The sequence below is a fragment of the Rhodamnia argentea genome, chromosome 2 (genome assembly GCF_020921035.1).
Source record: "Rhodamnia argentea isolate NSW1041297 chromosome 2, ASM2092103v1, whole genome shotgun sequence".
In the NCBI taxonomy this organism is placed as follows: Eukaryota; Viridiplantae; Streptophyta; class Magnoliopsida; order Myrtales; family Myrtaceae; genus Rhodamnia; species Rhodamnia argentea.
This window is the reverse complement of record NC_063151.1, coordinates 27476707-27488895: the sequence shown is the minus strand read 5'-3', so window position 1 is coordinate 27488895 and position 12189 is coordinate 27476707. Positions and strand designations below refer to the sequence as shown.

The 12189-nt window shown below is 41.1% G+C and overlaps 1 protein-coding gene and 1 pseudogene across 1 annotated transcript; both read left to right on the top strand.

Annotated features, from left to right (window-relative positions):
- The first annotated feature begins 1406 nt into the window (after window positions 1–1406).
- Window positions 1407–3456, top strand: LOC115737574 (gibberellin 2-beta-dioxygenase 1-like). The gene is made up of 3 exons (XM_030669760.2): window positions 1407–1942; window positions 2043–2391; window positions 2906–3456. The coding sequence occupies exons 1-3, from the start codon at window positions 1419–1421 to the stop codon at window positions 3152–3154; spliced, it is 1122 nt and encodes a 373-aa protein (XP_030525620.2). The 5' UTR covers window positions 1407–1418; the 3' UTR covers window positions 3155–3456.
- Window positions 3457–6011: 2555 nt separating this feature from the next.
- LOC115737439 lies at window positions 6012–9096 on the top strand (annotated as a pseudogene).
- Window positions 9097–12189: the final 3093 nt, after the last annotated feature.

Sequence of the window (12189 nt, the reverse complement as noted above, 5' to 3'; positions counted from 1 at the left end):
CTACGTCACGTGTTTCTTTGTGAGTCATGTAGGTTGGGGCGGACATTATGGGCACGGGGGGGGTTGTACTTGTTGCGGTCACGCACAGAATTTTGGGGGGAGATGGCTGCTTCTTGCTTTCTTCCGCCGGGGGAATTTCGGGGATGTGACACCTCCCCTTTTTTTTGACTAAACGAACCGCAGCCCATCTTCCATTTCATCATCTTAATGGATGGAGAATAAAATCCCCAAAAATTATGACCCAAAGAGAAAGTCTTTGACCGTGGCTTATCCCTTGCTTCCCGCTCCTGCTTTCCTTTCTAGCCTCTCACCCTCAAAGGTCGGCTTGGCTTTTGCTTGGCTCTGCTTTGCTAATCGATCAGTCAAACCAATCCATTTCCTTCCCCCCCTTTTTTTTCCTCATTTTTTTTTAATTTTATATCCGCGTGTCCAAATATCTTAACGTGGATTTTTCAATAATATGAAATTTAGTATCCATTGATGGTATTTTAAAAGGATCAAAAGCTAGATTTTATGATGACCGATTTACATAATTTATGTACCAACCGATTGACCGGGTTGCGACGGGTTATGGAATACGATCCACTTTAAGCAAGAGTCGCTTTTAAGTTCTCGTGAGCCCGATTTCGTGAATCGGTTCGGATAGGTCTCGTCTTGTATTCTATCGAGAACAACGGGTTAACCGTCGATGCACCGAATGAACACGTATGCGGAATTTTTCAATAATATGAACTTTAGTATCTATTGATGCTATTTTAAAAGGGTCGAAAGCTAGATTTTATCATGAATGGCTTACATAATTTATTTACCTCGGGTTGTGACTGGTTTTGGAATACGATCTACTTTAAGCAAGAGTCGCTTTTAAATTTTGGTGAGTCCGATTTCGTGAACCGGTTTGGATAGATCTAGTGCTATATTCTATCAAGAATAACAGGCTAACTGTCGATGCACCGAATGGACACGTATGCAGAGCAACCGCCGCTTTGACTTTTGGCCGCTTCCTTTTTTTTTTTCCCTTCTCTATTGCTTAAAGTGCTGAAATTTGACTTTGAATGCGCTCCATAAATGCTAAAATATGCCGGGACCAAATCCGATTAGATTTGCAAAGTCTCACTTTTAGAATCTTTGGACCTAACCAAGGAATCGTTGCGTGCATAGGTTGTCCTAACACACAGCACCCGGTAATATCCACCAACTTATTCTTCTTCATCAGTTTGTTGACGTGAGATTTACAGGCTTCATAATTTTTATTTTTCTTCAAACATTTTAATCAATTATTCTTCCAAGCTAGCAATTACGTGGAGCAGACACTTTTCTTCAGCAGAGAGACCGCACAGCGCTCGAGAAGAAAATTTCGAAACGATCTCTCGCCCTCCCCACCACCGCTATAAATAACCTCGAACGGGGACTCGGAAACCATGCTCTTACCATCTTCGGACAACTCTCTCCCTCTCTTTGATTCTCTCACTAAGTCCGTAAGTTTTCGTTGCCGCTTCAGAAACAAGAAGCAAGCGAAACAGAGCGCTACTTCAATGGTTGTCCCGTCCAAACCAGCGATCGAACCGTTCTCCTACGTTGGGAACAGCATGCCCAACAGCAACGCATTATATTCTCACCAAATCCCTCTCGTCGACCTCTCGAAACCGGACTCCAAGAGCCTCATCATCAAGGCCTGCGAGGAGTTCGGCTTCTTTAAGGTCGTCAACCATGGCGTGCCGCTGGATTTCATCTCCAGGTTGGAAGAGGAAGCCGTCAAGTTCTTCTCTTTGCCTCTCGTCGAGAAAGAGAAGGCAGGTCCTCCTGACCCGTTCGGCTATGGCAACAAGAAGATTGGCTGGGGAGGCGATGTGGGTTGGGTCGAGTACCTCCTCCTAACGACCAATCCCAGCTTCAACTACCGCAAGTTCCCATCGGTTTTTAGCGAAAGCTCAGAAAGATTCCGGTATGAATTCCCAACACCACGGAGCTCCTTGTTCGTAAGAATCGGAATTTTATGACCACGAGGACTTAAAAAACTTTCTTGAAATCTCCTCATTTTGCAGCTCCGCTCTGGGTGATTACATATCAGCGGTGAGGGACATGGCGTGTGAGGTTCTTGAATCGATGGCCGACGGATTGAGGATTCAACAGAGGGATATTTTCAGCAAACTTTTGATGGATGAACAGAGCGACTCTTTTTTCAGGCTCAACCACTATCCTCCATGCCCAGAGCTTGAAGCCTTTGATGATAGGAACATGATTGGATTCGGCGAACACACTGACCCACAAATCATATCCGTTCTCAGATCGAACAACACGTCCGGGCTCCAAATATCCATGAAAGATGGGACTTGGGTCTCTGTTCCGCCTGACCAGAATTCATTCTTCATCAATGTTGGTGACTCCTTACAGGTACACCTCTTGAATAGTCATCTCTCTAATGAGTTGAAAGGACAATCCATTGAGAAAGAATAAAAAGTTGAAAAAAGAATTGAAGAAGGAACGGAGTAGAAGAGATTCCTTTCCGCATCAACATGTTAACTCATTGTTCCCCTGAAAAACGTGTGTAACAGAGGATGCGTCACCGCTAAAGTCATCTTCACAATGTCAAGATCTCTGTTACATCGCCCCGACAGTCCTCTCTACGAAGAAAGCAACACTAGCCCGAAAAATGATCACCAATTATTTGCGGTCGCTTTTGCATTGAATACCATCTGTACTTTTGAGCCTAGTATTAAGATCTTCGCAACTCATAGAGACCTTCGACAGTTCTCACGACTTGGGTAAAAAAAGGAATCTAAAACAGCTTTTCCATGTCGGCTCGTTCTCTGCTCCATCACGTTTCCCTCTCTGTTCGCAAAAGCGGGGCTTTCGACCTGTCAACGCAACACTGACGCGAGGGGGTGGGGCTGGATTTTTTTTGCAGGTGATGACCAATGGGCGATTCAGAAGCGTGAGGCACAGAGTTCTGGCGAACAGCTCGAAGTCCAGAGTGTCGATGATATACTTCGGAGGACCACCTTTGAGCGAGAGGATAGCGCCATTGCCGTGCCTCATGAAGGGCAAGGAGAGCCTGTACAAGGAGTTCACATGGTTCGAGTACAAGAAGGCTGCCTACAACTCGAGGTTGGCCGACGACAGGCTCGAGCATTTCCAGAGGGTGGCCGCTTCTTGATGGAGGTCGCCGCTGGGAGCGCCAGATGTCAAGCAGAGTGGGTTTCAGGAGAGTTACTTTCATCTTCATTTTGTTCCTCTTTACTTTACTCGTCTCTCTGTAATCTTTATGTTTTTTTTTTTTTTTTTGGGCTTTACCTCCTCGTTTCAAACGATGTAAATTACTCTTTCTTGTCAAATATCACATGTATCCATGGTCTGCCGCTACCTGTATTTGACATGTTTGTAATATGTATTTGTCTATGTATGAAGTCGCAGTCATAAGACTCTCATAAAGTCACCTTTCAAACACACAGGAAATTTTTTGTCCAAAAAAAAAACATCAGAACACACAGGAAATTGAAAAAGGTTTTTCTTTTGGTTAAATTTTGGAAAAGGTTCATCCATTTTTTTTTTTTTTTTTTTGATAACCGAGGATCCGCCGGGCCCTCTTCGGAGACCCACGCCCCTACGACGCTCGGACAGCGCCTGCGGCCGGCGACTATAGAAAAAGGTTCATCCATTCATCCTGCTTTAACCAATAAATTCCATTATCAAGAGTGTCTTTTCTCGTTTAAATTGATTGTCATTCCCCACGTCAAGTCAAAGAGAATATGTCGTCGCACGATGCTTGAGAACTGTTCAAAAAATTTCTTTCCCATCGTACTGCCGGCTGAACCACCATTACATCCGGCCGTCCATCATCACCATTAAACCCTGAAAAATCTCTCTTGTCACGAGTTAGTCGATTCTCGGTTGTCAAATTCTTAAATAATATACATGTGCAGGTCAGAATAATGAAAAATATATCCTTTCAACACCCTTTTCTGAAACTGTTTGTGGGGAAGGCAAAAAACTGGTCTAGAATTCTTTTAATTGTAGAAAGCCGGCCTCGATCGAAAGTCGAAACCTACGCACGACGTGACGACTCGAAACCCGTAAAAAAATTATTCTGGACAATATGCGGGCGCGGTACCTACAACATGAAAGCGAAGAATTTATATGATTGTTTGACTTGATGATTCATGAATTGTTTCAAGGGACAGAGGAAAGGGATCCCATCACATGTCGAGGTGCCTTCCTCCATGTTTTCTTTATTTGATCATAAAATATCATCAGCAGCAGCATCCGGGAAAATAGTGTCTTGGTCGCTGGTCCAGTCAAAACCTAGGACCTCAAAAATCACATTAAAGAACAGAACCTCCTGTTCCAGATGAAGGTCTCGGGCGGGCGAATAGTAAGATCGACGAAACCATTATTAATATCTCGTCTCGTGGGGCTCCTCTCTTGTTATGGAGGGACCACTCTCTCAAGGAAATGGTCAGCGTCAAGCCCGACGAAGGAGAGGGACTTCAAGAAACTTCCTTTGCTCTCCAGCTACTGTCACAGTCCTTGATGGCTCTCTCATCTCTCAGTCTTCTTCACATTAGGTGCTAACCTCACCTTGGTCAAATTGGAATAGGGCTATCATGATATAACTCCTCCCCTTTGATAACAACAGTAGCGTCATGGTGGATGTAGCATTGACCATCGCTTTCGAACGATGGCAAACGCTCGATTCAAGCCGATAGGGAGGAACCGATGGGTAAGTTATATTCGCAAACTTCATTAGAAGATGATGCGTGTTGGATATGTTCTACATGGAAGATTTGTAGAGTATCTGACCACCCAAGATGAAGACCCCGTTGGCCTCTCTACGTTGGTCAAGCTCCCATAAATACGATTAAGAAGTTTGTGGCCGTTAAGATACGTGAACTCCGCTCAGTAGAGTGTTGTTCAATATGTACTCTCTAGTTTGTAACCTTCTAAACACACGAACACACACGCTATATGACGGTGATGATGTGGCTTGATCGATTAATCGCCATCACCCGCGTTGACATGTGCCGTGAATCTTATCCTATTGGCATCATGCGCGTGTGCATCTCACTTTTGATTGGTTGATCCGTCACATAAATCCAGTCAACACACGAAATTTGGGTTTTTTTTTTTTTAATGCCTTGTCATTTACTGCGTATAAATTAGGGATCGAACTTGACCCGTAAACAAGAATATTGACATGGCATAATTTTGCATTCGCATTGCATTCAGGCATCATGAACATTTTTTATTAAGCAATAACATGTCCCTTTCAAATAAATGCCATTTAAATTGGTCCGGTCATGAATTGCATTGGCGTCGGCCCAATATGCTAAGTGGACTTGAATTCAGGCGAGAGAGAGAGAGAGAGAGAGAGAGAGAGGGGTCCCTAACCCGTTCGACTTTTCAAGGACCAGGCCCACAAGAGCTAGGCCCTTATGAAATTCGGTCAGCCCACTTGCTCGGCCGTATCCCCGCGTGCGTTGTGCACGTGTTGTTCTAAATTTTCACCTCCGAGGCGACAATTCAAACAACACGGCAGTACAACTGGATAGATGGCCCGCGAGCCTGTCCCAAGCTCAGCTTCATGGCATGCCTCGTCGGGCGTCTGCTTCTGTGTCCAGGGATCCGGGCAATTCGATTAAGGTATGATCTCTCAGTAGTGTTGTCGTGATTGCCACGTGATCTGTTCTAAATTTTTCGTTCTGGACTTGGATATTCACGCGTGTTCTTGTAATGATCATATCAGAATAGAAGCACATTTGCATAAAGAACGCATCTTTAGGTCAAAGATTTGATCTGTACCCCTAGTTGTTCATGCGTGCGTATAGATTAATAAGGGAAAATCGTAATCTTTTGGTGAATTTTCGGATTGATACTACTTGTTATTTCGATCTTTGTGAGTATTAGGATTGTTTGCTATTTCCGCAATTTAGGTGTCCGTTCCACACCTTAGGCTTTTAATCAGTTCCGGTAATTTAGACTGGTTTGGAATTCGAGAGGAGGAGGAGGAGGAGGAGATGGCAGAGCGAAAGGCGTTGGTCAAATACTAACCGCCAGAATACGACCCTATGAAGCTGGGTAGGGTTCGTCGACCCAAAAATCAGCAGATTAAGACCCGGAAAATGCTTCTGATGAGCATCCGGTGCAGCACCTGCGGGAACTACATTTACAAGGGGAGTAAGTTCAATTCCTGGAAGGAGAAGCCGCCCCAGGTCAGTGCAATTTGAATTCGTTTTTCCATTTCCAGAAGTCGTGAAGCTTCTGGGTTTCTGTGATCTGTGGAGTTGACTTTGGTTCTTTCCTTGGGTGTTCTCTTGTTTTGGTAGATGTATTTGGGGATCAAGATGTTCAGGTTTTACCTCAAATGCAACAAGTGCTCTGCTGAGATCACAATCAAGACCGATCCGCAGATTACGTCGTGTAGTCGGGGAGGATGAGGAATTTTGAGCCCTGGTGCGAGCTGGATGAGGTAGGAGATTGCCTTCTGAATTGGTGGGTTTTTTAGGGTGTGTTTGCTTGAGTGAACAAATTTTCTGTTTTTCAACTTTTTGGTTTGCCGAAAATCATCAGTGAAAAGAAATTTCTTTATGTTCAAAGAAATTATGTATTTTTAAATTCAGGAAAATGAATTTTTTAATCCGTAAGGGGAAAAAATTATTTTCGGAAAAGTATTCTCCTTTATCATGAAGTTTTTTTTTAAACAAACGCATTCTTAGTGTCTGTCGGACTTTGAAAAGAATGTGACACGACTTGTGCATTTTCATTTGGGTTTGAGCAGGTGGTGGTGAATAAGAAAAGGAGGAGGGAGGCTGAAGAGATGGGCAATGCCATGAAATCATTGGAGAATAGGATGTTGGATTTGAAGAGAGATGGATATTCTTGCCACTCTTGATGAAATGAAATCCATGAAGGTAAGTTCTTTGAACTTTCTGCATTATTTTCTTTGTTGTATATGGATTTTTAGAGTCCCTGAACAGGATATTATTACTGACATTTACCTGTGATGGGCACATCGATTGGTTTGTCACCAATCTTGTGCAATAAGATTATTTCTATGGACATAAATTGATTTTTTCTTCTTCTGTTGCTTAGGAAATTTAATACTCTTATGATGCTAACCGGCAAGTGATTGTTTTTTCAGGCTAGACATGCAAGTTTGAGCATAGATTTGATGCTAGAGGCCTTACAAAGTACATATATTGCAAATGTATGGATTGTTTCCCATCTACTTTGAACTAGAATTTGTATATTTCAAATATGCGAAGGGTCAAAGGTCGTTTTATGACTTGATGGTCAGACCTTTTCCTCCCTGAGCTCTAATTTAGAGAATTTTCTCAATACCGTGGTCATATTTCTGTCGTGACTTTGTTGCTATGACAGGAAAAGAATTTGGAGGAAAAGGATCAGGCGTCTGTTAAATCAATAATTTTCCATGTTAGCGTTAAAGCACCTTTTGTATTTGGTTTCTGACGATTCTATCTCTATTTTCATCTTTCTAAATCTGTACTATTCCCTAAAACTTTCTTGCAGACATCAATAGACATTCTTCGTAGGATCGAAGATGAAGATTCCAAGGATGAGGAAGATCTGAATCAACCTTCTGCTAGTAATGACCAATCATTAAACAATACCGTTGAGGTCAGTAATACCGTAATTGCCAGCATGTCCGCTTCCTTGTCGTTTACCTTTAAGCGTGGGAATCTGTTGAGAACACTCTTGCATATTGAGTCAGTGTCTCGTCCATAATTTCTGGCGGACCTGTTATTTGCTTGATAAAGTGCTTGTGTATCAGTTTATAAGATGATGCTACTTCAATGTACGTATATCCATGTATAGATCAAAAAGTTTGAACTCTAACAAAGATTCTCTATTGCATAGCATAATTTTCTTTGCTTATTCCATGTCACCTTAGGTGCTTTGTCTGTGTCACGTGTATCGCAAGACATTTGCATGTTCTTGAAGAATCAGCAACTTCAAAGAATAAGCAGTTATAAAAATTACTCGAGAATTTTCAGGGCACGTAACGATAGATACACTGAGAGGTGTTGTTAAAGTTCAGGCATCATAGACATTGAATCACCAGTCATCAAGTGAAAAAAGAGTCTGTTGGTCGCCAGTACATGCATATATTTCCAGCTCTTGACGGTTATCTGCCAAACTTCTCAAAAAGGGCATGATTTAATGGTTTGCTGATTTTGTATACACTGTCGATAAAACTCAGGATTCCTTGATGCAATAATTAGAAAGGTGGACGTGCTTTATGGTTTAGATTGTCTTCCACGTGTTTTATTGAAACTTCTTGGAAGAATTGCTAGTCTTCTTTAAACCTCCCTTCGATTCGAGCTTAAGTTGTTGATATTGTTGGGGGCCTTGGGAACTAGAGAAAAGCTTACTTGCATGCTTTTCTGATCTGGAATGCAGAAGAGAGAATTTTCTGAGGAGTTTCCGGACAAGCCAACTGATGCCTTGACAAAAGCTACTTCCAGTGACATTTGGAACAGCAGAGGCATGTCACGTTTTTCTGAAGACATTATAGCTCTCCTTGATTGTTATTTTATGGTATTGTTGTCTGTCTGAATGGTGGATGTTTTGGGATAGATAGACTCGGCACTTCCCTTTTCCTTCAATTGCTTTGGATCGTGTCAAAATGCAGACTCCTTTCGTGGAAGTAGACTTGACTATTAGAAAATTTACGAGTTCTCTGGTTCCTTTTCCATGTCTTTCCAGCACGCCTGTGGTTTTCCTGTTTTCCATTTGGAAATAAATATTGCTTGATTGTTACATGAGGATCTAGTGGATACAAAGCATCTGAGTATGAATTCTAGTGTGATGGAGAAACTGTCTTTGTTGATGTTTCATTGACTCTTTTGTTTCTTATGTTTAACAGGAAATTCTGCTGGTTTGTGGGATCGGAGTGAGAGTAAATTGCTGTTGAATTCTTCTTCTGTGCGAATTGCGGTGGTAAATAAAGTTGCTCCAACCTCCAGGGCTTCAGCTAAAACTGAAGAGACCACATAAGATGGAGCAGATAAAGAAGGCAGTCCGAGTCTTGGATTAGAGTCACTTTGTCTAATCTATGGAAGTAGCGACGACGACAATTGAACAATGACTCTTGTTGTAAATGATACCATTCGTTTTTTCATTGTATTAGCAAAAAGCATTTCGATTCTTTAACCGAAGGGAAATGAAATGCGAAATTTTCCAATAGGAATCAACGCGTGATGATGTTGGTAGTTCTGCAATCTACATTGAGATTCTTCTTTTTGTTAACACCGGCACCGGACTGATTAAAGAATCAGATACAAGTGAGATGGTCGGACTGAACCGGCAGCCAAATTGTTTCACACTTCTGTTTTCACTGGAAAATTTTTTCTGTCTTGAACAAGCTGGTTTGGCTTACGCAGCTGACTGCACTGCCACTCAAGTGACTCAACTACAAAAATTTGGAGGCGTACTTGCCTCAATAATTGTTCACCATTTCTCGGAGTGATGCTTGCTCGGATCCCGACCAATTTAACTTATATGTAAGTTTGATGTACCGCCTTTGTCATCGAGAATCGAAATCATTCATCACTGAAAGATTGCGACTTCTCAGAATCAAATCGACAGAACGGTAGAACAGCGTTACATTTTGAGCAGTACTTAGACCGGATTCTGTCAAACACGAGCTGGTGGAATTTGTGATCCTAACAGAAGCGAACTCTCAAACAAATAGAGACGTGCCATAGCGGCTTAGATTTAGTTTTGATGCTAGACTAGAGATTATACATGCATGAAGTTTGACGCTTATCGAAGCAGGAGAGAACAATAAGGCACCGGAGGAAAAAAATTTACCATAGATAATTAGAGATTTCATTTGATAATTCCATTGATTTTATGTACTTTCAAGATTGCGTATATATCCATTTAGGGCTAATACGCAAAAAATTCCAACTTTAGCATTTATGACAATTATATCCAAAACTTTTTTTATCTCATAAAAAACCCTCAATTTTTACTTTTGTCCCAATTTTACTGGTTTAATATCCAAAAAAATCCTCAACTTTAGCATCTGTCCCAATTATACGCGAAACTTTTTTTTTATGTCATGGAAAACCCAAACTTGTACTTTTATCACAATTCTACCAACGTTAGCCTTTTGTCCATAATTACCATTAGTTAATTCTATGTGGCTCAAATTTTCTTGCCGAACTTACCAATAAATCTTCGAAATTTTGAAACGGTAGGTTTCGGGGACGACAAGATTTTAGATTGTTCGTCCAAATATTTCCATGTCTAGTCATTCTTTGAGCTGTTGAGTGCCGAAAAGAATATGGAACACGCCGTCTTGAATGACTCTGTATCTCCCAACAATATGTAGGGAAAGCAAACAATAGAAGAGAAGTTCAAGGTGTTTTAATGTTAGCTTTATTGAGATGTAATTTATTAACGATGTGGAAACACCACATAGGATTTTTTTTGTCGGACGCGTAGGATTAACTAACGGTGATTATTGATGAAAGGCTAACTGTGGTAGAATTGCGACAAAAGTAAAAATTGAAGGTTTTTTATGAGACAAAAAATTTTTTGGATATAATTGTGACATATGCTAAAGTTGAGGGGTTTTTTGGTATACGCCAATAGAATTGAGACAAAAGTAAAAGTTTGTGGTAGAATTGGGACAAAAAATAAAAGTTGGATATTTTTTATGAGACAAAAAATAGTTTTGGATATAATTGTCACAAATGCTAAAGTTGGAGGTTTTTTCGGGTATTGGGCCTATCCATTTATTATACATATCTCGATTGATGTAGTTATCTTATACAGATTGATACAGTTTTTATTATGAGACATTGAAATATAGATAAATTCTACAATTCTCTCTTCCATTTTATAATCCTCTTTCTCCTTCCCTAAGGTAATCCTAATGCATAGGATCCATCCAAACAAATCCCACACCTTTGTACATACACCCAAATAAGTCCATCCCTGCCTCTTAATGAGGTTGCATCACTAGCCGTGTATGCCGCGTCACTCAATTACTATTTCGCAAGCAAGTTGCATGAGCCATTTTTTGTTTCCCCTATGATTCTCGACCTTTAGTGTATCGTTTCGAGAAACTAGCACCACTATTAGATTTGCTGCCTTCAAACCAAGTAGATTTGGAAGTTTTGCCATGAATAATTGTTGGACGCTGCCTTATTCTCCCCGTTTCAGCTACTAGATCCCGTTTGACTTAATTACAAGCTAGCTTGACTTTGAGGAGGAACTTAGAGATAATTAGATATTTCATTTGATAATTTTGTTGATTCTATGTATCTCTCAAGATTGCACGTATATATTCTTTTATTATGCATATTTTAATTGAGATTGTTACATCAGATATTGTTCTTATAAAGCTCATAAATAGATTGATATAGCTTTTTTTAGGCCATTTCAGTCCATCCGCCAAAATTCATTGGATGGACTGAAATGGCACTATTGCAAACAGTTTAAAATTGAATCTGCAAAAAAACAAGTTTAGGACTGAATTGATACAATTAAAATAGGTTTAGGACTTTTTCGGTGATTTTTCCCTTCCCACCTCCAAAGTCACCGTCCAAACCAGCATAATTTGCATGAGGCGCATTGAAAAGATGGTTAAACATCTCAACATCCTAGATTAAGGGTGTACTTGGTTTAGCTTTCCCAAGGGGCTTGGGGGCCTCAAAGCCCCCTGGAAAAAATTTAAGGTGTTTGGCAAACTTTTTTGGGACCATGTTGGGGGAATGATGGCCTTGGCAAAGTTGAAAGCCCAAGGTAGGTGGGGACTTGCCTTGGGCTTTCAGCATTTTAGGAAGGTAAGTCCGAGGGTTAATAAAAAAAAATTTCTTTCAAAATTGCACTCTTGATATTATATGATTTGTAGTTCTACTCTTGCGTTACACAATCTCTATCCTCTTCCTCTCTCTCCTCCACTACCCATTGCTCACTTGCTACGAACATGCCCATCTACACTACTCGACAACTTTGCCACCGCTCGACGTTTGCCATGCCAACAAGCCACTCAAATTGATTGCTTCAGCCATGAACACCAAAGAGCCACTCAATTCGATTGCATCAATCATGAATATCAACAAGCCACCAATATCAACGAGCCATTTGCGGTCGTCCGGACCCAATCAAGCTCAATCCAGCATCAAGCGAGCCTAAGATGCCATATCTAGGGCTCAAATG

Excerpts from the sequence above, each read along its gene's own strand:
- LOC115737574 (XM_030669760.2), top strand. The coding sequence starts at position 1,419 with ATGCTCTTACCATCTTCGGACAACTCTCTCCCTCTCTTTGATTCTCTC. Across the intron at positions 1,943-2,042 it reads GAAAGCTCAGAAAGATTCCG|CTCCGCTCTGGGTGATTACA; the intron begins GTATGAATTCCC and ends CTCATTTTGCAG. Across the intron at positions 2,392-2,905 it reads ATGTTGGTGACTCCTTACAG|GTGATGACCAATGGGCGATT; the intron begins GTACACCTCTTG and ends TTTTTTTTGCAG.